Source organism: Vanacampus margaritifer, chromosome 2, assembly GCF_051991255.1.
Source record: "Vanacampus margaritifer isolate UIUO_Vmar chromosome 2, RoL_Vmar_1.0, whole genome shotgun sequence".
Classification (NCBI taxonomy): domain Eukaryota; kingdom Metazoa; phylum Chordata; class Actinopteri; order Syngnathiformes; family Syngnathidae; genus Vanacampus; species Vanacampus margaritifer.
The window spans coordinates 55,183,194-55,210,848 of NC_135433.1; the positions used below are offsets into that span (position 1 = coordinate 55,183,194).

The 27,655-nt window shown below is 37.7% G+C and overlaps 3 protein-coding genes across 5 annotated transcripts in view; 2 read left to right on the forward strand and 1 right to left on the reverse strand.

The window, feature by feature from the left end:
* Positions 1 to 975: 975 nt before the first annotated feature.
* Positions 976 to 5,039, forward strand: LOC144044034 (transmembrane protein 238). The gene is made up of 2 exons (XM_077558215.1): positions 976 to 1,562; positions 3,217 to 5,039. The coding sequence occupies exon 1, from the start codon at positions 1,007 to 1,009 to the stop codon at positions 1,547 to 1,549; it is 543 nt and encodes a 180-aa protein (XP_077414341.1). The 5' UTR covers positions 976 to 1,006; the 3' UTR covers positions 1,550 to 1,562; positions 3,217 to 5,039.
* Positions 5,040 to 5,464: 425 nt separating this feature from the next.
* Positions 5,465 to 18,978, forward strand: rrn3 (RRN3 homolog, RNA polymerase I transcription factor). Its single transcript, XM_077555639.1, has 17 exons — positions 5,465 to 5,830; positions 5,962 to 6,018; positions 6,102 to 6,191; positions 6,301 to 6,430; positions 6,512 to 6,571; positions 7,041 to 7,104; positions 7,226 to 7,295; positions 8,172 to 8,270; positions 9,026 to 9,121; positions 10,659 to 10,782; positions 10,918 to 11,048; positions 11,790 to 11,920; positions 12,042 to 12,229; positions 15,631 to 15,739; positions 15,858 to 16,010; positions 16,748 to 16,832; positions 16,921 to 18,978. Exons 1-17 carry the CDS (start codon positions 5,735 to 5,737, stop codon positions 17,056 to 17,058), a joined length of 1,821 nt encoding a protein of 606 aa, XP_077411765.1. The 5' UTR covers positions 5,465 to 5,734; the 3' UTR covers positions 17,059 to 18,978.
* Positions 18,979 to 19,903: 925 nt separating this feature from the next.
* LOC144042730 (syntaxin-binding protein 4) overlaps positions 19,904 to 27,655 on the reverse strand; it is a 61,692-nt gene continuing 53,940 nt past the window's right edge. For all 3 annotated transcript variants that reach the window (XM_077555636.1, XM_077555638.1, XM_077555637.1), the window contains 6 exons: positions 27,590 to 27,655; positions 27,293 to 27,490; positions 22,915 to 23,031; positions 22,124 to 22,173; positions 21,918 to 22,048; positions 19,904 to 20,813 (listed from right to left, as the gene is read on the reverse strand). In XM_077555636.1, the coding sequence (XP_077411762.1) occupies positions 20,767 to 20,813; positions 21,918 to 22,048; positions 22,124 to 22,173; positions 22,915 to 23,031; positions 27,293 to 27,490; positions 27,590 to 27,655 (609 nt within the window). In that variant the 3' untranslated portion in view covers positions 19,904 to 20,766. The remainder of the gene's footprint in view (positions 20,814 to 21,917; positions 22,049 to 22,123; positions 22,174 to 22,914; positions 23,032 to 27,292; positions 27,491 to 27,589) is intronic.

Here is a 27,655-nt window from a genome sequence, read left to right on the forward strand (position 1 = left end):
TTTCGAACGTCCTTTTTCCGGTTAATGTCGAAAAAAAAATTGCCTACTTAAACTCACATTTAAGTTCAACCCCAAACACTCATGTATATATTAAATTAGCCTAATTACCAAAGACGGAAACGAAGGACATTCTCGCTATAATTACAGTTTTGTAAACTTCTAATATAGCTTCAGTTTTTTTTAATAGCATTTCGAAAATATTTTTTTTAATTTTAGTTTTATTTTGTTAGTTTTCGTTCACTAAAATAACCTTGTTGCCAACTGATGCTATGATGTGTAAGTGCACATAATGAAATTTCCAGGGAGCATCTCACAACCACATTATACCGTTGCTTAATAATAGAACCCAGGTTTGATTACAATTACCACATGCTTTCAATAATATGGAAGAAAAGATTATGAATTAACTGCTTAGATCCCACACCCCATTGAATAAAGTTATTATTTTACAATGGACTTCATTGATGCAATGCACTTCAGTCGCTTTATTCCCACGAGTGGTAACAGAATGTCCATTCTTTCCAGAACTGCTATCCGCTACAGCCCGAGCCCTGCAGGCACTTCCCACACAGACTCGCGCAGGCACTTCCCACACAGACTCGCGCAGGCACTTCCCACACAGACTCGCACTCGAGCAGTTTGCTGCTCTTTTATCTTCGCTCATTCATATTTGATGCCTTTGCAACCGTCAATCATCAGGCCCAATCTTAACTTAAACAAAAACAAAAAAAATAGTAGTAGGCTTATAGCTATGTTGCAGATAGGCCATACTAGTAGCCTATTTTTGTATTTCGTCACGATGCTTGACCCGTGAGGAAGCAATAAGCTTACCTCTGTTACAGAAGTTTTATAGCAGGAACAAAAAAATAGAACACCTTGCAGGTGGTGTCCTTTCGTTCCCTCCTCAACTGAGCCCCGCCCTCGCCCCCATGCTTCTCACCTAGCTCACCTTACAGCCGCCCTACCGACACATGACACCTGCGGAGCACGGCCCACTGACGCTGACATGGAACCAGCGTTTCGGGGTCTGGGTCGCTGTGTTTGTTGTTTCTGGTTGGCAGTGGCCTTCGACATTGTAGGACTGCTCGTCCTTCTCATTGGAGTGTTTGTGAACGTTTTTTTCTACGACCTGCTCATCTACGCCGGCGCCATAATCATCTTCCTCAGCCTCGTGTGGTGGGTGTTTTGGTACTCGGGAAATATCGAGGTGCTATCCGCGGAACTTGAGGATGACGTGGGCCTTACAAAGAAGGACAAGGGCGCTTTAGGCGCCATCGGCGGTGCGGTCCGGCGGCTGTCCAACCGCGTGTCCAGCGGCATCAGGAATTCGTTGCGCAGGAACGGAGGCCCGGCGGCACCCAGCGGCAGCCGGCATGGAGGCGCGCCGAGGTCCACTGCGAATCCGACAGGGAGCCCGCTCTCGGAGCAGGTGGTCGTTGCCATGGCAACCCTGACCCCAAATGAGCCAACTTTACGAACTTCTGTCTCTTCAGTGGAGTGCTATGATGCGGAGATGCCTGCCACGGCAACTGAGACCTCACCCACATAACGGAGGATCACAGGTGAGATCAAGGCTGCAGGTAACAACACATTTCCACATAGGCTATAAGATATAGGTTATAAGATATTTAAAAGATAAGGCTAATTAAATCATGTCAATATATAGACCCTTGCACCAAATTGTCATATACAGTAGTCACAACACTGCGAAGATGGCGGCCATTGTGTTGGGGGGGGGGGGGGGGGACTAGTGACACATTAATTTATTGTGTTTTTTAATGTGTTTTTTTGTTGTTGCTTTTTAACCAGTACTCTTTCTCTTTATGATTACATTAATGAAGGAGGACAACACTGTAAAAAAAAAAATCTTAATAAAAAACGGTAATTTTCCTGCAGCTGGGGCGCCAGAAAAATACTGTGAAATAACAGAAAATTACTTTCTTGTAAAAACAATTTTTACTTCATAATTGTAATAACTGTAATTTTAACAAGATTGTATATAATATAATAGTATATGAACAAAAATAATGTGATTTATCTTTCAAAACATGGCCAATAACTGTTGATAAAACTAGATATTGGGTTTAAAATTACAACCCTATTGTTCACCCTCTCAAGCTTTCCCTTTACCTATATCTCATTAGATCAATGAATGCTACCATCTAGGACATTATGGAAATTGTAATTATTTTCACTTTGTAAAAAAAATAAAATAAAAAAAGAAATTCACAAATAAATGATGGTAAAATTACTGTTAATTTCTCAGTATTTTTTTTTAATTATTTGTTAGGGTTTTAAAGTTGAATCTTTACTCCCCCCCCCATTAAATACATTTTTGTATTTGTGAACATATCTTAACAATCAATATATGTATTTCTAATGGAGGTTTTTGTTGTTGTAAAAAGAACAGAAATATTGTGTGTTTATACAGGTACAGTGATTTCATATTTCATTTTACATTTGACATGTAAAATCAGTTTATTTTTGATATTTTTAAAATACAGAAAAAAAATAAGTAAATTCTGTTACAGGTTATTTTTTATTTTTTTAACAATGAACAGCAGAACAATGCTGGTCTCGACCAGTAGAAAATCCAGAGTCTGGCCAGTCAGAGACAGAGACATGACCAAAACTTTTAGGAGTTGAGTCAGAGAAAAGACCAATAACTTGAAAATGTGGTCTCGAGACCAAGATTGGTCTTGAGTTTACAACACCAATAACTTTGTTGCTAGTCTCACTCGATAAAGTGAGGAAAGCTCCTGGAACATTCTTGTTTATATACATCAGCATCACTAATTGATTATTGACAACGCCAAAGTATTACATTCTAAATGTCTTAATAATATTAATAATAATAATAATAATAATAATAATAATACAGTAGATTATATCATTGTAAAGGCTGTATTACAATCTGTTACAAATCATTTCTTTTTTCCTTTTCTTGCAGGAGTATATTTCAGAGTATAGTTTCCCCCTATTTTAAAGGATCTCAAATGCAAAACTAAATGCTTTGTAGTTTCTCAGTCACAAACCACTAAGTATTATCACTAGCTAATTATTAACCTTACCCACTAAAAGAACACACCAGTTCAAACAATAGAAACCTGATACCTACTTCCTACAATATTCATCAGACACACTCTGGTGCAAAAGTCATGTGTAAACGTTTTTTCAAGTCCCTCACAATATTTTTTATTTTTGTTTCACTTGCAGAGGATCTGTGAATTAATTGCTGACCCGAGGAGTGTCTGCATATGCTTCAACTTGACTCCTTCGTTTAAAAAAAAAAAAATTACAATATCCATGTTGATTCAAGAAACTGGCAAGCAGATGTGGTTGATGGATATTGTTTTGCATTTCTAATCATAATGATGGTGAATGATTTACATGTTTAATAAAAATGTTCATCTGTTATTGCATAGTTAGTAGTAGTTGTTAATATTAGTTTACTGTAAGTACTGTACTACAGTGCAGTCAATTTTGCCTCAATTGCTTCACAAAACAATTCATTCTACACAATCTACAGAATTAGGTAAAATATGCAAATATTATACCCATCACAACACCAACTATAGTAGTAATGACTGAAAACAAGCTGCAGGCCGCTTTGGCACACATGAAGTCAGTTTGTAAAAGTTAACTAATAGATTAAATTTGCACATGTAATCTCATACCATTAAATCATCATGTGATCATCATATAACTTTATTTGATATTACATATTGTTGGTCAAAGCTTCACTACCGAAAAGGAGGGTCAGGCGAACAGTTCTCTTTATCTTTAGATATTTGATTCTGACCTTTGTACAATTTACGATAAGCAAGATTGGTTTGGAAGTACAGTAACTGACAAATGAGGTCTTTATTTTTTTTTTTGTGTGTGTGGAATTGTTATGCACAAGGCCTTTTCAACTGGGGAGAAAATCTTACAGGCATACAGGTACTGTATATGTTTTGTTTTTTCTTAGTCCAAAGTCTTTATTATAGAAGGCTGGATCTTTTATATATGCATTAAACATGGAATACATTAAGATGCTGTTCATTGGTTCAATAAAAAAGAGACATATGCACTATTTTGTCCATTTTAAAGTAGCATTTTTGTCATATATTTGTTTAGGAATTGTGTGAATTATGTGGTCCCCCAGTAGTGTTGATGAAAAATGATGGCCTCCTCCAGCATTTAAGTTGGCCACTCCAGATCTATCTAATAAAAGCAATTATTGAAAAAAGGTGCGCTGCTTTTTAGCACATAGCTTTCTGGGTGTCTTTTTGTTGGGTGAAATGCAGAGAACAGATTTTACTGCACACTGTTAATGTGACAATGTGTTTTGCTGAAATGAAACCTGCAAGTCTGTCATGGCTACACTTTACAAGTTGCTCAAACACTCAAGGCATCACTACAAGTTGTTTGCATGAGAACTGACAACAGACTGGACAAATTATACACTCCCATCCTTGAAATACACTGGTGGTGATACACAGGTACTGGATAGAATACTGCAGTGAAAATGTCGAATTGGTAGCAGCTTCCTTGTTCCCACTCCGAGTGATAACAAACATCAATGAGTAACCTTTGGAATGGGTTTGCCCTGTTGAGCTGCTTCCAAGTGACTGCTCTCACTACGAATCTAATGCACGTCTACATTGCAACTGGAAACGGCAACCACAATAATAAACCTAAGATGCAAGTAGGTTTCCGAAGTGCTGAATGGTGCAACTGTTATGTTATGATCTGTGTTTTGATTTGTGTGATTTTTGTTCTATTTTGGTAACTTGTCATATTTTTTCACATGTCACTTTGGTCTATGTCTGTTTCTTAAGTAAGTTTTAGATTGTTCACCTGAGCTTGTAAACCCGGCTCCTTGTGTCATCCAGTCAGCTCCCTCAGCCATTTTTGTCTTGTAACAGTAACAACGAAACTATGAATATACTGTACAAATGATTTAGTTTATTCATTAAAGTAACACGTGTTATAATCACAAACATTGTGTTGTGACTATCCAAACCAAATGCAGTCACTGAGATAGGAATACAGGGCTGCGTCCGACACACTGGTTGCAAGATGGAAACTTGAGGCCTTCACTGCAGTTTGTAGGTGTTTATTTGACTCATTCAATAATATATACTTTCTATACAGACGCTCCCCTACTTATGAACATTCGAGTTACGAACAACGGTACATACGAACATGTAGAAGGAATGTAGTGAACGTGAAAGTATGTACATGTTAAATACTAGTGGAGAGGGTCAAGAAAGTAAGACTTCACATCCACACCAGTAGTTGTAAACCTGTAATTAAAACCATATCAAATCAATGACAAATTAAATTTAGGTATACATTTTAAAATCCACATTTAAACTAAATCATCCGATTTCTAAATTATATTTACAGTACATTTAAACGATCAAACAACCAGTTTTCTTTATCAACCACTAGATGACCCAAATGAGCAGCATTACGCTTACGAAACGCTAAAAGTATTAGAAGAAGAAGAGGCTTCCTCGGGCTAAAGCGGATCTGCGCATGTGGTTGTTTGCTTTCATGAAAGACGTTTACCTTCGAAACGTAGTATATTATTTCCCATTATCAATGAATATTGTTAATCACAGACTAACTGACATTTATTTTAAAGTTATTCACGAAACCATGCCATGATTTCCTCCAGCTGTCGTAAAACTATTCATTCGAGAAGCTAACCCTGCAATAACAAGTGCTCGTGTATCTCGAAAGCATGGAGATAGAAGATCGGGATTTTCTGAACACTCCTCCTTTAAAGACGGTCAGATTTGGTGGAAGTGTTGTGGAAACTTTGGCCAAGTATAAACAGGTGAGTGGCAATCTCAAATTTGCTTAGCGGGTTCGGAAACTATTAAACGCAGTCGCGCTTTTGAAATGTCAATATTTACTTGTATTTCTGTTTCTATCGGTCTGAATCCGTTTTGTTTTTGTTGTTTGAAGGGAGACTTGAGTGACTATGAACTGCTGAAGCATCAGCTGTCTGACCCTGAGATAAAGGTAAAGCGTATTCAAGAAGCACTGGAAGCATTGCTGTGATGGCAACATGTCAGTGATTTGTTTTATGTGCTCTGTCCTAATAGGATGCACAGATTATTACATGGCTACAAGAATTTCGGAATTGTATCGCTCAGCTCACCAAAGACCATGAACAACTCATCTATACTATCCTAGTCAGTATAGTGCAACTGCATTTATTTAATTGTCATTGACTTAATATCTAAACAATAAATCGTCTGTGCTTGCGTGTTGTAACTGGTCCTGTTTGTGTGGCTTTTGCAGAGGCTTCCTTGGGTGGGCCGGAGCCAAGCAGTGGTTGAGGAGTACATGGCCTTCCTCAGTAACCTGGTGTCGGCACAGACTGTCTTCCTATGTGCATGTCTCAAAATGGTTGTCTCCCACTTTACGCCCAGTAGGTTACAGTTTTCTTCCATGTCACAATATAAGGAGTGTGTTTTCAGGAATAATGTGTGTGTGTGTGTATTTGTTCCAGAAAGAGTAGCCATCTGTGAAGCAGGAGTCGATATCTCAGATTCAGATGATGACGATGAAAGTATGTGCCCATCCTTCCTTAATTCCATTGAAATGTATAAATTTAGTGTTGTATAAAATGATGATATAAACAAAAACCCGTTGTGTAGGTGAGTGTGTGAGTGGTAGTGTGCGCGTTGACAGTGCCCCGATAATCAGATTTAAGAGGCCAGAGCATCTGGCACTGACATCTCTAATATGCATTATGCAATTTGAGAGGCCACAGCTTCCTGACTGGATTTTCTAATAATTAATGCATCTATTACTTCTTTTTTTTTGCTGTTCACACTCGTAGTGAGAACAAGAATGTTTGGAAAGAACATGGTTTTGGTTTTATAATAGAATAAGAGTCTCCAGTGTGAATGCTAGAATCTGTGTTTGAATGTTTGACGTTTGGTAAATATTTGATGTTTGTTCTATACTGTACATGTAGACGTGCTATTCAAAGTCAAAATAATTGCTGTACAATAACTTTTTTTTTTTTTTTTTAGATCTCCCCAGAAATTTCAACCAGTGCCATCAGGCCTTGCAGGTCATCACCAGATTTGTCCCATCGTAAGTCATTTACACTCGTTTGCTTGTGTGTAATTCATTCAGGTTTGAGAATGTTGTCAAGTTGAAAGCGTAGAGCAGTTTAGCTCTGCGAAGTGCTTCATATTCTGCTATTTCTTTTCAGCACAAGCCACTTTCTGGTGCCCATTTTGCAAGACAGCTTTCCTTTTGTTCAAAAGTCCTCCAGAACACTGGTAAGTGAATGAAAAATACACTACATATTGTGGCCTGACAGAATTATCGGCTTGCCGATTTAGCTCGTTTAAAATAGGCAAAAAGTCTGCCATTTTTTTCAGGCGTTTTCGCTTTGTCTTTATACACACATTAACACATTACAGCATAAGACAAAGATAATTACATTCAAACATCTATTGCTCCCAAAAAAAATAATAATAATAAATAAATAAACAAACAAACAGATTTTTGCAAACATTTCTGTGTGTTTTAAAGTTAAATGCAAAAGGATAAGAACAGTCAAATTTAGTGCCTGTGATTCATATCTGTATTGTTGTTAAAGGGTTAAGCAGTTATTATTTATTACCGTAAAATTCTGTGAATACACATTCCCCCCCCCCAAAAACTATGATCTCAAATCAAGGGAGAGTATTACATGATAGTGAATTTAAAACGAAAAATGTTCACTTTGTTAAACATTTAGTAGTGCCTAGGCAAGATTTCGGGTTGTCAAAAAAGGCATACTTTCATTCTAACATTTTATTTAATTATAAGTTCCAAATTACTACTGCACTACTCACCGAGAATGAAACACATCCGATTTATATCTGTACTCCTTATTTTTACTCCTTATTCAGATATTTTTTTAATTAATCAGCTGATTGATCAGTTATTAGAATTTCATTCTGTCAAATATCAGCATAGAAAAATCCATATTTGTCGGGCCTACTACAATATTCTTCTTATTTTATTTGGTAGCGTAAAGATCACAGTGTACATTTACAGTATGTGCTGTGCACCTCAGCAGTAGTCAGAAAGCAAACTAGCATCTTTCAAACAGCTAATGTTTGGTTCCAAAGCCCCAGTCCATACGAAATGTTTGTTTCTCTCTGCAGGAGTGCTACGTCCACAACCTCCTAACAGTGACTGTGTACATACCAAACATTCGACGAGACGTACTGGAGATCATCATTGGGCAGATGCTTAAACTGGATGTAAGTGCTTCTGCTCCTTAAGTTGTTATTTTCTGTAGGTGTGAAGCCCCTTTTCCACCTACCGTAACGCTACCTACCCAGTTTGTCCCAGCTGCACTTGTCACTCTGTCTTAATTTGGGTTGGTCAACTTCTACAAAAAGCAGAATGCCTCAAGTCATTGCTGGAAACTACTCGGATGTCACTAGTGTGAAGAGAAATGCTTAACTTGTGGAGCCTGGCTACTGCATCTTAACACTGCTATGCTACGGAACACAAGATGTGACCAACTGGAAAAAAATGCAAAGTTTTCTCACAACTTACATCAACTGTATTCAGCATAATTAATTTGTTTTGTTTCCCCTGCTTGCTCGTCAATATATATCTTCATTTGAAACAATAACAATTGGGCACTGCTGTATTAGAGTGAGTTAACACCCAATTTAGCGCCCACCATTTTGGATCTTAAGGCCCAAAATCCGCCTGTGTCCTCAACGTGGTTTGGCAATTTAAAAGTTGAAGGCATTCAGTCTCACTTCTACAACAAATCATTTGGCACACCACATAGAACCTTTACTTAAAACCTTGAACAATATTAAAATGCAACACTGATTTCTTTGTGAAGATAGACATTTTGATACAGCTCATTATTATATCTCATTAGCAGAATGAAAGGGTAGCTAATGTGGTTTGAGGCCCCAGAATGTTTATGTCCAAAGATGTCACAGTTGTATGGGAACTGTAACACACACAATAATTATCACCTGTTTTACTGTAGGTGAGTGCATCCCGCTCAGATATCGAAGAGGCCGAAGAGAATATATTACAAAGCCAGCAGGCAGGCGACTCCACTGAAGAGGCCCTCTTTGAAATGGTACGTAACAGATTCACCCATCATAGACATCATGTATTACATAGAATCATTAAAATACCTAATGCTGATATGCAATATCATCCATCCTCTCATCCGTTTTTTTTATTTTATTTATTTATTTTTTACTGCTAATCCTCACTAGGTACTATTTATTATTAAGATATGATACAATTTGCCATTATATTATGCTAAGTTTACAGAAGCAAATATAGTAAAGTGGCACTGACCACTGAACTAATAGCTTTACTTTTGGTGATTTCTGGTTCTTCTTTATAATACCTGCACTTTCATGTGAAAAGCACTTCTGGAGCAAATCACACTCTCCTGCAAAAGTATTGGTGAGAACCACGTTCTTTGACATAAACCTTTTGATAGGCAGTTTTATGAACTCATGAAGTAGACATGGGGAACTAAAACTAAAAAAGAATGCAAAAATATTTTGTCTGGGAATTGAAAAGAAAGATGCCAGGGTCCTACGGTAAGCTTTTTTGGCCCTGCTAAAACTGGCACTGGCCCACTATATTCATACATGAAAATATTACTTCTCTGTAGTTATTTTTGTGTGTGATTTTGTTTGTTTTGCAGAATAAATAACATTTGACATTTCCATGTCTTTATATCTTGTTCCAGCTTTAACCTGACACTTAAAAAAAGCATGTCAAAAAGATTAAAGATGATTTATCCCTTAAAGTGGATAAAACAAACTAATATTGAATATTAAATGTTAAAAAGTAAATAATGCGATGCTTTCAACATATTTATGTACTGTAAGAAATTTGTACTGACCTGATCAGTGAATTTTGAGTGGCCCGACACAGTGACTTAATAGCCATTTCTAAAGCAGAACCCTGGAAGCCATCATTAAAATGATTGGGAGATCCTTCCTCATGCGGCACGATAATGAAAGTTTGTGGATGTCAATGGGTCACAGGCTTCATGAATTTAAAGTAAATATGAAGTTGTCTTTACTTTAGTCAGTTTTAAATTAATCTAATTATTTTACTCACTTTCAAAAACAGATACAAATATCCTTTTTTTCCTCACGACAGAAGACACTCTAATCTTTCTTTTGGTAGATTCCATATTTTTATAGCAACAGAACAGAAATTTCTGTGCACCTTGCAAAATTAGTCAATATCCAGTTAAACAGCCGGGAGCGAAGGCGGTTGCTTCAGTGAAAATGGCTGCTGGGAGTGATCAATAAACTGAATGGTTGGTACAAAGTGTGAAGTTTGTTCTTTTGAGAGGCCCCCCTTACTTGTTACAGAGTTCCTGTTAATTTTCAATGAAAACCTTATTGAAGTTGTCAGTAAGAGTGGTAATGTAAGATGGCTGCCCCCCTGTCTTCACCCATGAGGGGCTCAATTGACAGTCCTTTCATATGTTAGTCCATGACCACGGCACACTGATTTGGTGTAGTCAGTCAAGAATTGTATGCATAAAACAGGGCACTTGAACCTCAAGTGTAAGTCCATCCTTAGTAAAGTTTATTTTAGTGGTCTTCTTGTTTTTCCCTGTCTGCTTGGGTGTGTGTTAGGATGAAGACTTGCCAACAGGTCAGCCCCCAAATTTGCGAGACATGGCGCATCCGGTGGCTGAGAGGCTTGACTCGCTCATGACCATTTTGTTGGCATACATCAAAGATGTCTGTCATGTCAATGGTAACTGATTACATCACTATTTTATTGTCTCTACACTCCTGGTTTGACAGTTAGAAGTAATCATCAGAATACAATTCCTTAATTGATTTACTGTATTTTATTCAATGGTATTTACAACCTTGTCTTTACTTCCAGGTACTCTTCATACAGACAGAACAAAGGAACTGTACAGGGACTTGTTGGATGTGTTTGACAAGCTCATCTTGCCCACACACGCTTCAGGTCACACCCAGTATATGCTCTTCTACCTCTGCAGCTTCAGGCTGGTGAGTCTCCTCCTTGTCCCCCAGTATAAAACCAACACAAATGATGTGCAAATGCTAATTGCTGTCAACTGAAAATGACATCACAGTGCCTTAGGGCTCAGGTAACGACCATCACAGCACACCTGTTTTCTGGGTTTTGATTGTGTTGCTCGCAAGCTGTGATATAATTTTCACTTGACAGCTCAAGGCAAAATGGAAGCACCTCCAAAGGTGGGAAAAACAGATGGATTTTTCTGCTTCATTCATATCCCACAATGTCAGTATTAATCAGAATACTATTGTGGGGAATACAACATATTGTAAAGAAAATGTTGACTTGACTTCCCCTTTAAGAAATGCCTAAATCAGTCGTTCTGAAGTGTTCTCCGCCACCATCATAAGTAACCTTGGTAACATTGGCAAAATAGGCTCAAGTTTTCATCAGAAATTAAGAGGTTTTATTTCCTAAAATGTATTTTCAACATTGTCAGCCACAGCAACAATTTGAAACAAACAAAACATACAAACATCTCTCTCGCTCTCTTTCTCTCCCTCCCTCTCTCTCTGCCTGCCTTTGCCTCTCTCCCTCTCCCTCCTCCCCACACTGTACTGAAACGTTACAAGCGGCATGAACAATAGTTCCTGTAGTTATCACTCATCCTTTTCTTAACTGGTTTTGTTCATTGTATTTATTTTATAAAGGGTCTTTGTGTTAAGTTGAATGTATGACTATGTATTTATTATTACGTGTCTTTGTTTAAGGCCCTAGCCGAGGCTTTTCTGGAGCACTTGTGGAAAATTTTGCAAAGTCCATCTCAGCCTGCTGTTCTCCGTCAGGCTGCTGCGGGCTACATGGGAAGCTTCCTTGCCAGAGCCAAATTCATCCCTGTGCTGTAAGATTATTGACAATTTTGCTTTAGTGATTTTTACAACGCAGTTTAAATGAGCACATTTTTCTTTGAAGCATGTTTTACTGTTCTAATTGAGTGTGCACTGCTACCTTCTGTTCTGCAGCACAGTACGAGCGTGTCTGGACCTGCTCATCTCGTGGATCCACCGATATATTGATGGCCAGGACAGTAAAGGACGGCAGGCCTGCTGTGACATCAGCCTCCACGGGCCGTTCTACGCCGCCTGCCAGGCTGTCTTTTACACACTGGTCTTCAGACATGGAGCCATTCTGGCTGGCAACATGAAGAAAGGTGCACATCTTTTACTCACCATGATTTATATATTTTTTCAAATAGGCGTCAGGTGGATTTATTCAACTGGGGCAAGCAGGGTCTTTGTTCAATTACTGGTTAAAAGATGACGCTAGACACTGTTTCTTCTGTTTTAGAAGAATTATTTATTTTTAGTACCTATTACCATTTCAGTGCAGTTGAAGGAGGCACTAATTGGTCTTATATGTCAAATGTGACAACAGAGAATAGAAAACAATAAAAATATGGAATCAAATGTTTTATACAAAAAATAAAAAGTTACAGTGTGATTGGTTGCAGCAGGTAAATGATGCAATGATGTCAAAGCAAATGTGGTAAAATGAGAAAGTACCAAGATTTATACCTTCAAAGCAGTAAACAGCCAACAGTGTTTTGAGGAAATGTTATAAGCTTGCAGAAAACTGCACATAACTGATACCTGTGGCATTTTTTTTTTACTTCAAAGTACAATGACATGACAATTTGGCTCTAAAAGTTTTGTCTGGCAGATTCAAACCCAATTCTAATGAAATTGGGACATTGTGTTAAACATAAATAAAAACAGAATACAATGATTTGCAAGTTTTGTTCAACCTATATTTAATTGAATAGACTACAAAAACAAGATATTTCATGTTCAAATTGATCAATTTGAGAGTTTTCAGCAAATATTCAAGAGTTTCATGGCTGCAACATGTTCCAGAAAAGCTGCGACAGAGTCATGTTTACCTCTGTGTTACATCACCTTTTAACAACATTCAATAAACATTTGGGAACTGAAGACAGTAATTGTTGAAGCTTTGTAGGCGGAATTCTTTCCTATTCTTGCTTGATGTACAGCTTCAGCTGTTCAACAGTCCGGGGTCTCCACGCCATACATTTTCAGTGGGTGACAGGTCTGGACTGCAGGCAGTTCCAGTCTAGTACCCACACTCTTTTACTTGAAGCCACGCTATTGTAACACGTACAGAATGTGGTTTGGCATTGTCTTGCTGAAATAAGCAGGGACGTCTGTGAAAAAGATGTTTGGATGGCAGCATATGTTTCTCCAAAACCTGTATGTATTTTTAAGCATTAATGGTGCTTTCACAGATGTGTGAGTTATCCATGCCATTGGCACTAACACAGCCACAACCAATCACTAGTGCTGGCTTTTGAACTTTACGTCGATAACAGTGGTTCTTTTTAGGGATGCACCGAAATGAAAATGTTTGGCCAAAACCGAAAATGAAAAATGCTTGGCGGAAAACCGAAACGCCCCCCAAAAAATTAGGCCAATTTTTACTATCATTGCATTTATTATAATAATTAAAATTATAATTTTGTTAAAATATTTATTTAGCACTGGCATTTTAACTAAACACAATATACATTTAAATGTGCCCACACCGCAGACATGTTGGGTAATAAATAGTACATTAAACACTGCATTTTCTGGCGGTGCGATTGCACTTTATAGTCAATGTAGTTCGCACAGGCGGGCACGGATGCGTGCGGCGGGACGAGGTGCGGCACACTTAAAATCGGCACATTCACATATTCACCAACGTTTTAAAATAAATAAATACATTTGTTCGCACCAGCTAATTCGCTTCGGGAACAGACTGCAAAGTCACACACAGCGCCCTGTATCGGAGATAGCGGTAAGTGTTTCCGTGTTAAAACTGTTGATAGCAATAGTGCTAGCATTAGCTTAAGTATTTAGCACGGACACCGGGATGCCGGTGAAAAAATGGAAGCGTTCGAGGGGCTCTTATAGAAAAAAAAAAGGGAAGGCGCTGCGGGAGAAAGAGTGGTTCTGTCTTTTTTCTATTCGTTTAAACGTCGTACACCAAGCGACGCCCCTCTCCTCCGGTGTGCGCAATGACCCCGGTAGCTGCTGCAAACTCACACCATAAAAAAAAAACAAGGAGAAGAGAGGCGGACACTGAAGAAGGTATATTAAAAATCCATACTTTTGCGTGTCCAATAAATCAAATTATGGGATAAGAAATGAACAGAGTTCCTGCGCAGGATGATTTATTCCGGAGATCTCCGTTACATCATTGAATCAAACTCCTACAGTTTCAGATCAATAATGCCACTCCTCTTTCGAAGAGCCCACACTTTATTACAATCAAATCGCAAGAACAGTGTCTCCAACACCGCCCCTCATGAATAAGTAAATGTGTTATATAATGGAAAAATACAGGTTGAAAAACAGAATTCTCAGCACACATACAGTTGTATTCGTCTCTAGTCAAAATATACTTTCAAGGCACTTCTCAGTATTTTCTCCCATAACAAAATCTCACAAACAAGTTGAACTCAACAGCTCCTAATGTAACATAGTTATATGAGTGTGCGCTCTCTCTCACGAACAGAAATGTGTTTTCGCACAGAGAAGGAACTTCTAGACCAAACAATGTGTCCCATCTTAAGGTCACATTATACTGAGTTCAAAACTACTTTACCTACTTCACATCTATAAAACATTTCAACATGGTTAATATAAAGAATTAAAATGTTAATAATGTATAACAATGGTTAATATATGAAATAAAGTATTAAAAATGTTAATAATGTATAACAACACTCACCCCTAAATTAAACAGACGCTTGCTTGCAGCGTTTTTTATGTATATGTTTTTAATGTAATATATATATATATTTATATATATATATTTATATATATATTTATTTATATATATATATATATTTATATATATATATATATATATATATTTATATATATTTATATATATATATATATATATATATATATATATGTGTATATATATATATGTATATATATATATGTTTAGATATATATATATGTTTAGATATATTTATATGTATATATATATATATATATGTTTAGATATATACATATATGTTTATATATATGTATATATGTTTATATATGTGTGTATATAAAAACATATATATATATATATACATATATACACATATAACTAAAATTGTAACTGCCATTATAATACATCACGTGGTTTTTCTCCACTTTCTGCTGTCTGTGTCAAGGTTTAATTTGTGAACATATGACACTATTGATATACCCCTGACCCAGAATTAGTTCCATATTTTCAATAGAATGCTAAATGTTCAATTAATCTATTTTCATGACCTTCCTTTATAGAATTACACACGCACACACTCGGCATAATACGCCTGCTTTTTCGTGGGAGAGCGAAAAATTCCCCCGTTATTGATTTCTCCTCCAAGAAAGTTTATAACTGCATATATAAGCCATAAGATGCCAGCAAAGCAACACTGTGGACTATATGGATCGCATCTATTCACCTCCCCACTCCCCACACAAATTTTTTTTCTCACTGTGCTCATTTATGTTGAGTGTTGTAATTGTTCGTGTCCAATAATGGTATGTTGTGTGTGTGTACTAGGCTTGGAGTACTTCCAGAGTTTGAACCTGGAGAGGGTGGTCATGTGCCAGATGAACCCGCTTAAAGTGTGTCTTGCAGTGGTCACTAACATGTTTGCAGACATCACCAGGTGACTGCAACAGCCTTTCAGTTTTGTAAAACGAATAAATGACTCGTTTATCGTGCAGATCCGTGCAGAGATTTTTTTTATTTTTTTTTTAGTATGGCTGTGTTTGCTTTTGTTTCAGGAAATATCAGGTAGTGTTCTGCTACACCATCATGGAGAGGAACAACCGCCACATGCTGCCCGTGGTGCACAGCTCAACAGGAGGCGACAGTGTGAGCGCCAACACCAACCCTCTGGACAGCTTCTTTCCCTTTGACCCCTACCTGCTGAAAAGGTACGTGACTATTTTTATTTTGTTTCTGCCGCAAGTGTTCCTACACCTTTTCAGCTCATAGACCAAATAAGAAATGTGGCAGGCAGAATATGTAAATAAAAATAGCAACTGCTCATCTGTAATGACAAAATGAGCAGATATCCTTTGACTATTGTATTTGTTGTATGAACTCTTTTAATATGTTGCTATTCAGTGTGTGATAAATTCATAATAGTATGAGATTCCTTCAGGCCATCCATGATTTTTCACATTAACACTAAATTAGCACTAAGCTAGTGGACTTTCGTTTTGTGGTTGAACATTTTGGTTTTCAAATCTAGGTTTCATTACTTTGCTTTATGCTAAGGAATACTTTAAGAATTGTGTTTGTATGTTAAAGAGTGTGCGTGGGGTAAAATTAATAAAACAAACAAAGCAACAGCAGCAGCATTGGCTTTTCACCTATGGCATGTGGGTCTGGAACATTTCCCCAGCTATTAATGGTGCTTCACTGTACAGCAATAGTTGCAACACAACTAAATCAAAAATCGGTCCTAAATCATATTGAGATAATTTCCTTACGGTTTTCACTCATGCAACTATTTGAAGTTGTGAACATGTATCTCATGATGCAGTACGGCTCTATGCAACTGCAAACTACAAACACAATCATGAACACAATATTCAATACAAATTTGACATGTTGTTAACTGTATCTGTAAATTACATCTGGAGTGCAACATTTGTTTTGTGTGCAGATCTGGACGGCTCATAGAGCCCCTCTATCAGGTGTGGGAGGAGCTAGCGGACTCGGAGCTGGTAGCCACTAAAACAGTCCGTCAGGTATGATGACTAGAAGATGAGATCAATATGTTCCTTTTAAGAAATCTGTCATTATAATCAGCACCATCACTACTGTTGTTTGCATCAGGGCTCAAAAGAGGATGACTTTGACTTCCTGTGTGGGGAGACGTCCCAAGGTGACGGAATTGTGGGAATGACACCCAACTCCTTAGACTCAAACCCCAGTATCGGCTCACCCCCCATCTCCTTCCAGAGACATTGCTAAGTGCCAAATCATGGAGTGTCAGTCTTGGCTGGACCATCCTCCTGAGTCTGTATTTTTATTATCAGCTGACATTGCAATCATGCACATTCTATTCGCATCAGGATGAACATTTTGAGGCAACTTTCTCACAATATATGAAAAACAATTGTATTTTTCCGTGATATCATGTGCAATCACATGGCAAGAGAGTTTTCCAAATGAATGGGGTTAGAGCTATATATTCTCAATTTTAGATTTTCATGAAACCACCGGTTTGATGGTTTGACATGGTTTTATAAAGCCTTTCTGGGCCTCTTCGGATTCTCGTTTTTGCCTAGGAAATGTCCTTTCCGGAAGAGTTGACTTGGAAGTACTTGGAGGATAGGAGCATTCGAGTTCTACAAATGTTTAGGAAAGATGCCTTCTCACCATCCTTTATGAAAGGATATTACCCACAATTCTTTATGCCAGTAAGATTTAAAGCAACGGGCCACCGATGTAGTTGAAAGACTACGCAAAGATGCTTAAGTTTCACGCTCAAGACTTTAAAAAAACATTTATTTATTTATTTTTGTCACAAGTGGATAGTCAATGAAAACAAGGTGTGGATCCACACAGGCAGAAATAAAATTATAAACCTTCTATTATTTATTTGAGAATGCAATTCTAAAATCATTGAAAAAGATCATCATAGTTCTTCACAAAAACAACAATTACTGTCTGTATATCTTAAATTTAAGAACTTTGGTCAGCAATACTTGCCGTCGCACGATGGCGTCAGTTAGGAAAAGTGGAGTCGAATTTGTGTGGAAGCGTGCTGTCCATCCATATTTTCAAAAGGAAGCACCCTTTCATTTCTCTTTGACACAAAACACAATGACGTAATCCAACAAAGGTTAAGGATAGGTGGCATAAACTAGGTTAGAAGATTTGACTTTCCAAAGAGGCCCAAAGTTTCAATACTGTTGGCCACTGGGAATATGACCTTTTCTTTTTCTTTTTCTTTTTGGGGGAATTTCTAAGCAGGTGACAATATGCGGCCTCGTGAGGATAAGTGGCTCAGATACTGGATGGATTTTTGCAGAGCTGAGTAAACGAGACACCTCTTTAACGTAACTGGGGTCATTCACATTTTTTTTCTCCTTGGCGAGCAGATGCGAGTGGTGAACAGTTGAAAGGGGAGAAAGACGAAAGACACTATACACGTCATGCATGTCTTCTTGTTCGCTTGAGCAATGTAAAATTAATGTTAAACACTTTGAACGCCAGTGACATCAGCTCCGTTTTTTTTTTTTATATATATATATTTTTTTATGAGAATTGGCAGAGAAAATGCTTGGCCAACTCGGTTTGATCATTAAGCTGTTGGGAAAACCCCCCACTAACTATGGCCTGCAGAAGGCAGCATTGCATTTCTTTTAGATTAGATAGATCACCATGCGTCAAAATGCATCTTATGCTTGAGAAACATGGTGGATCATGGGGGAAATACAATGTTCCAAGCACGTCATTGATAAAAGTGTTTAGCGTGTTAAATCTACTGCAAAGAGTGTCAAAAAAGAGAAAAGATGACAGAATATTTCAATTAAAAAATTGAAGTGCTGGACGTGTATATATCCACGCAATCACATGCATGGTACACGACTTAATAATATTACAAAATTGTGTGAATAGTTGGTAAAGTTTGTCAAATGTAATGAGATAAGTTCAAGGCAAATTGTCGCTTTACTCTCCACAAGATGTTATTTTGTCATCAAAAGCACATTTTCATTGTTTTTTTTTTTAATATAAGAAAAGGACAAAATGTTTGAGGTGTCACTAAAGCAAAAATTATTAGCATAAGAGTCACTGCTGCCATAAAATATATTGTTACAGTAAAAATAAATCCACTTGGAAAAAAAAAATATATATATCAAAAATAGGTGATTTGGATGAAACCAACCCATGTTGTACTGTTGATTATGGACTGCTTTTATATAGCGCTTTAACTACACTATATGGTGCCCAAAGCGCTTTACAATTAAGCCTCACATTCTCTCTCTCACACACGCACGCACGCACGCACGCACACACACACACACACACACACACACACACACGCAAGACGCTGCCATGTCCACTGGGAGCAAATCGGGGTTCAGTGTCTTGCTCAAGGACACTTCGACATGGTCACCAGTGGTGAGGATCGAACCAACAACCTTAAGGATGGGAGACAGCCACTCAAACACTGAGCCACACTGCCTCTACTACAGCTGATTACTAAAATGGAAGAAGGTAGAAACAAACTTGTTTTTGTTTGATAAAAGAATAAAGGTTAATCTTTCATTTGATAGTTTCTTTGCTTACTTACATAGTCATAAAACACAATATTCTGTGGGCCTTGAAAATGTTAACATTTATTCATTTAAATGTAATGTGGTGCACATTTTTTTAATATGTATTTTGAGAAAAATATTTTGTTCAATGAAAAAAAAAGTTTTTAATTTACATTTTAGTGCTGAAATTTTAATACTGTGATACCCTGAACGTCAGAAACTAATATTGGCCCATGCCTACCAGTGCTCAACAGGCAGTTGTAGAGGTGCAATAAATATTGTTAAAATAAAAATTAATAATTAACAATCTCCTTGGGAGCCTTGTTCTTGCAGGCAGTATATAAACAGATTGTTCAGATTATATTCATTTATTTTGTGAGGTGATGGTTAGAAATGTTTTTCAATTTGTATTAGTTGTTAACAAATCTGTCCCCACGCTATTGTTCCTAAAGAACTAAAGTCATTAAGGTCACAAAAAATTGCACAAAATAACTGTGCTTTAGGTATTGAGTTAAACATTTGGTTTGCATTTGAATAACAATGCAGTCCAGTTATATCAGTCAGTCCTTTAATATAAAACTGTTAACAGAAAGAACATGAGGCCACAACAAAGACTCAGTCTGGTTGAATGACAGGACATAAGAGCATCTGTTTATACAGTATGTGCATTGTTCATAGAAATGTACAGAATATCATGATGGATGGCTCTTGACTACTAACAACACATGATTACACAACAGGAGCTACCTCAGAGATGTCCCTCATAACATGCAGTGATGTTGACTGAACAATGCTAATTTGCTCAATGTTGGTCTTGTGTACCAACGCCAACTCTCGCTCTGCTTCAATTCGCATGAGGAAGAAGTTAAATTGAACCGGCGCAGGGGGAAGGATCAATTCACTCGCTAGTTTTTCTTAGCAGTTCATAACATCTCTGGCAGAGGAAGCAGATGGGGAGGAGTTATTACGAAGACTCATGGATTTAGATTGTCCTTTACATGCAATGCCATGTTTGTTTGTTGAGAGGGTAGAAAATAGGTCAAAAAGAAATATTAAGTCTGCAACAACATCTGTGTGTTGTGGTCATGCTTCAACACCATTTTCAGTAAGTTTAAACAACAGGGGGACCGTTCTCATTGAGATGCCCGTTAAAGTCCACATAGGGGAGATGCATCAGGTCTTGGTGAAGTCCATCTGCAGAACTGGAAACGGAGGATGTCTTATTGGATGTATACTTGCGAGCTTTGGCATTAAATGGTCATATGTTCTATCTGTCATTAGGACCTGTGGATGTGAAATGAAGTCTTATTTTAAAAAGGTGTGTCGGACGGCGCTGGCTTTGTTGAGTGTCCGACTGGTTTCGGTGTCTGACTGGACCCCTTCATTCTTTTCATATTTCGGTCATCCTTTTGGTTCACATGTAGTGAGGGCTGACATCTGGGGCGACTTCCTCCTCTGTCACTGCTCACAGGTCAGTAGAAAAGGAGATAATTCAGTTTCATGAAAGGAAGACAAGGTTGTGGCATCTTGGGAGAAACGCTGGACAAACAAACTTGTAGAAGTTTTTGCAACACAACTATTTCCCTTTTTAGTAGTATATAGTAATAATACAGTTTAAAAAAAAAAGAAAAAAGATGAGATCCAGTTGAAAACAACAATAGGTAGAATTTTACAATTTGGTCCAGGTGGCGATGACCTGCTCATCTTATTTTGAAATGACAGGATGTGTCACTCTTGACAAGACATAAAGAAGAGGAAAATGCAAAGTGGGAACAGAAACCCTCTGTGTCACTTAAGTTTAACTCATTCACTCCCAGCAGCCATTTTCACTGAAGCAACCCCCTTCGCTCCTGGCTGTTTTCCTGGATTTTGACTGATTTTGCAGGTCCACAGAATATTCTGTTCTATTGCTATAAAACATGGAACCTACCAAAAGAAAGGGTAGAGTCTCTTCTTTAATCGGGAAAAAAAAATTGTATCTGTCTTCGTTTTGCAACAATTTGCATTAAAATCTAGCTAAGTTTCATCATTATTCACATTCCCGTTGAAAACACTGGCAAAAGAGCTTGTTGGCTAATCTCTTATACTCTGCTGCAACCTGCTGGCCGTTTTTGTAATTACTACCATTGCTTCACCCATTCTGCAGTTGAGAGGCTGCATCAAAGCCTTCTGTGTGCTCTAGCACAGGGGTGCTCAAGTTCAGTCCTCGGGAGCCCCTTTCCAGCCTGTTTTCTATGTTTCTCTCCACTAACACCTGATTCATGATCAGGATCGTTATCAGGCTCCTGCAAAGCTAGCTGATCATTAGATTCAGGTGTGCTGCAGGAGGGAAACATGGACAACAGGCTGCAGGGCTCTCGAGGACCGAACTTAAGCACCGCTGCTCTAGCATAAAGAAAACGTATAAATACGTTTTGGGGAGTGAAGGACAAAGTATTAAAAAAACTATTCATACGTTTTTGGGTTTGAATGAGTTAATTGCTTTGATAGATATATCAACATAAAATGGGCTTGCAGTTTTGAAATAAAAAGTTACAGGCACTGTTGTGTGTTTCATCCATATACCTTTGTCTTCAGTGGAGAGTGTGAATCCGCCCTGCACCAGCTCTTTGGCCTCAACAGCCAGCTGCAAAGCGGGATCGGGAAGTGGTGACAGTGTGTCGGGACTGTCTGCGGCTGGTGACGACCTGTTGCTCCTGACACGTAAAAGACAAAGCCTAAATTAAAAAAGTGAAGCTGCAGACCAGCTGGTCTTATAACTGTTGTCTTACCCAAATTCTCCTCCAAACAGGCTGGGTGTTGTTAATACCTTGTGGACGTTCTGAGGGAGGAGCACACACACAATGGTCATTTGTTAGGTGGCATCAAGGTTGCTCACTGGTTTGTCAAGATGTTATATTCACACTTTCACGCGCAAATTTTGGGACACAGCCTACGCAAGCGCACACAGATTTGGAACCTGAGCAGTTAAAGGGTCCATATCAGTCAAAATCAACATTTTGGAGCTTTTACCCATGTTAAAATGCTAATACCTCACCAAAAAAAACCCCAAATTTATTTTCCCAACCCAACGAAACGACTGGGACCTCACTTCTTGAGAAAATGGGTGTGTCTTTAGTTATGGTGTTAGTTAGTGTTTAGTTTAGTACACACTTGTTTGGTAGAATCCTCCAAATAATAATAATAATTTTATTATTATAATTATTATGACTTTCAGCTGTTTTGAAATCGCTGTATAAATAAAGATGACTTGACCTTATTAGTATGTTTATTATGGGCTGCAATGTGTGTTTTAAGCCACAAGGAGGCAGAAGAGGTCAATAAGGGCGGACAAAATGCTGTTTGCCGGTAGGTTGCTTCATTCTTGAATAGTGACATCATATCCATTGACACATTACTGCTTGAACTATTTATGCAACAAATGCAAAGGTTTAGACAAAGCATAGATAAGGTATCATATATTTCACTTTTTTGGTCATTTATTCTACGTACAAGGTCAGTCAAATCCATTTTTCATCTTAAAATTGTGGAGCCAACTTTTGGCTCTAAACAAAAGTTGTACCTGCGCAAAGCCAAGCAGTCTTTGGTTGGACATCTCGAGGTGTTTTCTGTTGACCTCAGACTTTCGAAGCTGACAGTCGATGGCAGTCAGCCTCCTGCTAAGTTCTTGAACCTCTTCCTGCCAACAAAACATTTCACAGAACACCAGGGATTGTTTACAAGAGTAAAAATATTTTACTCTTAAGTAAAATAAGATGATTCTTCTGAAGTTTTCTTCTGAAGTTGGCATTTATATTAGTTAGAGATGTAAACATGAAAACCAGAGAACTGTCTATTGGTGAAAAATAAACATTTGTGAAGTTTAAAGAATGGATGCCCATCTATGACGATATAATCATTTGTAATGTCCTGAAAAATTAGGAGACATTCATATGTTGAAAGTTTAAATATCAGTTGACAGCTGTAAAAAAACAAAATATTAGTGAGATCAAAAACAACCTCAGTAGTATGCAGTAATAGTGCGCACACAAGGCTAGTTTAAAAAAAAAAAAAAGAGGGAAGATTGAGAAGGGTGTCGAATAAATAAGTGCCACTACTACTAATAAATTGGTTTACATACTTTAGAGCTTTTCTATATGAGCAGATTCAAATAAAGTATTTACAACTAAAATAACAATTTCTCTTCAAGACACTGGTGCATGAAGGTAATTCAGGTTTAGAAGCGAACATTTGGTGTTCCCACTTTCTGCTCTGTGTCAAGATTAGATGTATGAAAATGATTTCCAAGTAACTGTTAAAAAATGGTCATCTTACACTATAAAAGAGAATTGTTGAACCAATTTAAAATTACAAATTTAATTGCTAATGATGAGTCTGATGTTTTTGTTTTAGGGGAAAGGCTCCAAATCGTTCGTAATTACAATTATGTGGGGGTCATAATTGATTCACCGTTAACATTTAAAGCACATGTAAAAAAGGTCTGTAATCGTGTCCATTTTAAACTCAATAATTTTAGACATATTCGCCATCAGATGTCAACACAGACAGCTAAAATTTATATGCAGGTTATAGTCCTTTCACATATCACCTACTGTTTACCCATTTGGTCTCAAGCTAATGTTACATCCTTGAAACCTTTACAATTACTTTACAAGCGACCTGTAAAAATTCTTGATAAGAAACCGTATAGTTCACATAATTGTCCAATATTACAAAAATATAAGTTACTCACCAGAGAAAACATTGTCAAATGTTCAAAACTGTGTCTTATCTATAAGATCATTCATGATCTATCATCCCCTCCTCTTCGCCATTTTATTAACATCCGAACAACTGACCATAGGAGAAGCAGAGGTGCAGCATGGGCAGACTGTATTGTTCCCTTTAGGAAAGTGCTTTTGGTCGAACTGCTTTCTCTGTCCGAGCTGCTACAGAGTGAAATCTCACTCCTGTTCACATCAGAAATCTAAACACATACATTACATTTAAGGTCGAAAAAAAAAAAAAGGTTAATTGATAATCAGAAATGTCAACACTTCTGCTTCCTGTATTTGTTTATCCCTGGTTGGTTTAACAATTCTCTTTTTAGAGTGTAATACAGTTACCGGTAGTTGTTGTTTGGTTCTGAGTGTGGCGATAGGATTTGGTTAGTGTTCAGTGCAAGGGTAGATCTAATATTGTGGGATTTTTCTAAACTATTTGCCTTATCACCTTTAACAGGAAGCAGTTATGTAGCAGTTTTTCCAAAATAACTACAAAATATAAATAATGTACAGTATAATTGTTTGCTTTGAGTGTGTTTAATAAGTCAAAGAATTTCAAAGCAGCCCTTGCATTTTTTTTTTATTTTTTGTATGTGGCCCTCAAATTCAAAGGTGTGGACACCCCTGGTGTAGTGGTTCACTTGCCTGACTTCTGTAAAGGCCGTGGGAGTTAATTTCCCACTGTAGCATTACTCTTGGAGTGCATTGATTTGGACAGAGTTCGATGCTGCAAAGAACGAGATCCAACCATTCAACCGGGGCGGAATAACAAAGAGCTGCAGATATTTTTGCCACTGATGATTGAATGGGAGTCAGAGTGAGGTTGCTGCTCTCTGAGAGGCAGCGTGAAACCAAGGGATTTAGCGCTTTGAAATGAAAAGCTGCGAGTGGTGAAGCGGCGTGCAAATGAGTGAAAAGCCTCTGCTTCATCAAAGCGAGGTGCTGCTGAATATTGTGGTTGCGGCTCAGTCAGAGCTCCATGTGTTTCCTGAGAATGCTGCAGGCACCCACTGGGTGAGGGAGGAGGCAGAAAAGAATAGAGAATGGAACGCTCAAGAGTTATTTTGGCACCACAGAACATCAGCTGTTGTGCCTTCTCAGCATTGAGCCTTTTCGTATGGCGCAAGAGAACAGATGACACAATGAGACATACTGTACTGATGAGAGGGGGGAAAAAACATTCTGAGTTACATGTAATTACTCTGCTATGGGAGCACTTGGATTACATTCTTTTGATGTTGGCTGTAGTGTGTGTGATGTGAAAGAAGAACTAATCTGCTTTTCACAAAAAACAACACCGCCCACTTCCACTGCATAATCTAATGAGATCCAGTGCAAGTGCTCATGTGTCAGATATTTTCTGTTTTAGACTGACACTATTAATCTTTGTGTAACCTGTCAAGTTTTTTTATGTTTCATCCTTTTATAATAGGTAGGTTTATTTAAAAAACAAAACACATCTTTAAGAGATAATAAAATCAAATCCTTTCACATGGCAACAAAGTCACCCACAAAGCTTAATAAAGCTTTTATGTGTGGAGTACGTTCTCTCAAATCAAAATATCGATGAATTCTTGTGATCATGTACAGTATATCATTGTCATTATCTGTGGCTTTTGGGTAGTATTTGGTTGTCATGTTAAAGGCCCTGTTCACACGGAAGCCAGCTTCGTTCCTCAAAAAAAAGAAAAAAAAAAGGTACACATAGAAACGTTTCAAGACGTGTGTGTCCAAAAGAAGACGCTGAGGACATTTAACGGCTGTAATGTATATGCCAAGTCTGGAGTGAGAGGGTCCTCAACCAGGCCGAAACGTAACAATCATTAACAGGAAATAGTCATGGCTCGATGAAGCGTCATATTGGGATGGCAGAGATGGAACATTGAAACGATTGAATCATTTTACTATTGAACTATTGATTCAGAAAAATAATCGATTTTTTGGAACGTTCGAAACATCTCCCCCACAGTGACATTTGGTGGCTAATTGTAAAATATCACATTCCAACAGTAAAGGATAATAGCTACTGACTGTCTGTCATCACCTAATTTACACAATTAGCAATCAGCATATAATTGTAATTGATGCCATAAGACAGAGAAATAATATAATCGAGATATGTAGAGAAAAACAAATGAGCTTTATGATTCTTGATTCTTCGTGGGTATATAATTTGTCCTTTGCAATAAATAGATCATCCTTTCTCAAAATAACTCAATTACTTCAATACTTTGTTGTGTCCTATATTACTATCACATTTTATCAAAAGCTTGTACATTTTGAATGTTTTTTTTTTTTTTTTTTGCGACACAGGAGCAGGAAGCAGGAGAGAAAAAGATTGACGTGCACAAAATTACTGCTTGGTCCATGAATCGATCCAGGATCGCCTACTTAGAGGACCAAACTACTTAAATTGTGCTGGTACTTTACCACTGAGCTAACCACCACCCTGAAATGTTTTGATGTTTTAGGCATATAGAATTATGAATCAGCAGCCAATAGACTAAGTATTAAGATTGGATGTACAGTATTTTACATTTATTAGGCATTTTCATGTCGTTTAAAGTGATAACATGATCACTGTTCACTTGCTGAAACAATAACTGTGACGTTTGGAAACATCTGGGGGCGTAATAGAACACGAAATGCAACAGCCACGTGACATTGTGATTCTGAAACAGACCTTGGGAACAGCTTTTCGAATCACAAGTTCCGCCTGGGATTCGTACCAAAACACAGTTTCGAGTTTGCCATCACTAGGTTTTGACACGGTATAAAACTGTAGTGATACTGTGCCATTGAATACTGGACCTTAAAAATTACTATAGGCAACATAGTTGACAGACTGAACTGACACTGATTTGATGACCGAGTATAAACAATAATATAATTTAAGTAATTGAATTTTCTTTTGCATTATTTCATTTCTTCATTTAAATTAAAAATATAATTGATATTTTAGATAGTCTAATAATATGTCAATATAAAAATCTGAGTGAAAAACATGATGGGTCATTAAAATTCAGAACTGCCTAATCCAATGGATGGAAGTTTGGTTTCAAAAATTAAAAAGTCTAATAAAATAACGACATAAATAAAACTTGGTGAAAACAATTTAGTGAGCTTTATAAATAAAGTTGAGTTGTGATGAAGTTTTTCTCTGTTTTGCAGACTCACTTTTGCGATGTCTCCTCCTCGTGTTTGTCTCTTGCTTGCCAGCTGGTTCTTGAGGTCTTTAATCTCAGCCTCCAGCAGCTGGATGACCTCTTCATAGTCCTGCTCGGCACTGCTCGCGTGACGCTGCACCACCTCGGCCTCGGCTGCTTGCAGACGGCTCTTCAGACGGGTATTCTCCTCCACAGTCAAACACGCTTGCTGTAAGGACAACGGGAGGTTTTCTGGTCAATGTTATCTTCTTAACTGCATGGAAACCATTTTCCTGTTTAAATAACATCGGAAGTTTCGCTGTCTTACCTCAGAGGTCTTCTGCAACTCATCCTCAAGTGTTTTCTTGCTGTGCTCCATGTCCTTTAGCACCAC

Bases quoted from the DNA above. Each gene is read 5' to 3' on its own strand.
- LOC144044034 (XM_077558215.1), top strand. From the start codon at position 1,007: ATGGAACCAGCGTTTCGGGGTCTGGGTCGCTGTGTTTGTTGTTTCTGG.
- rrn3 (XM_077555639.1), top strand. From the start codon at position 5,735: ATGGAGATAGAAGATCGGGATTTTCTGAACACTCCTCCTTTAAAGACG. The intron at 9,122-10,658 runs GTACGTAACAGA...GGTGTGTGTTAG, and splicing joins AAGAGGCCCTCTTTGAAATG to GATGAAGACTTGCCAACAGG. The intron at 16,833-16,920 runs GTATGATGACTA...TGTTTGCATCAG, and splicing joins CCACTAAAACAGTCCGTCAG to GGCTCAAAAGAGGATGACTT.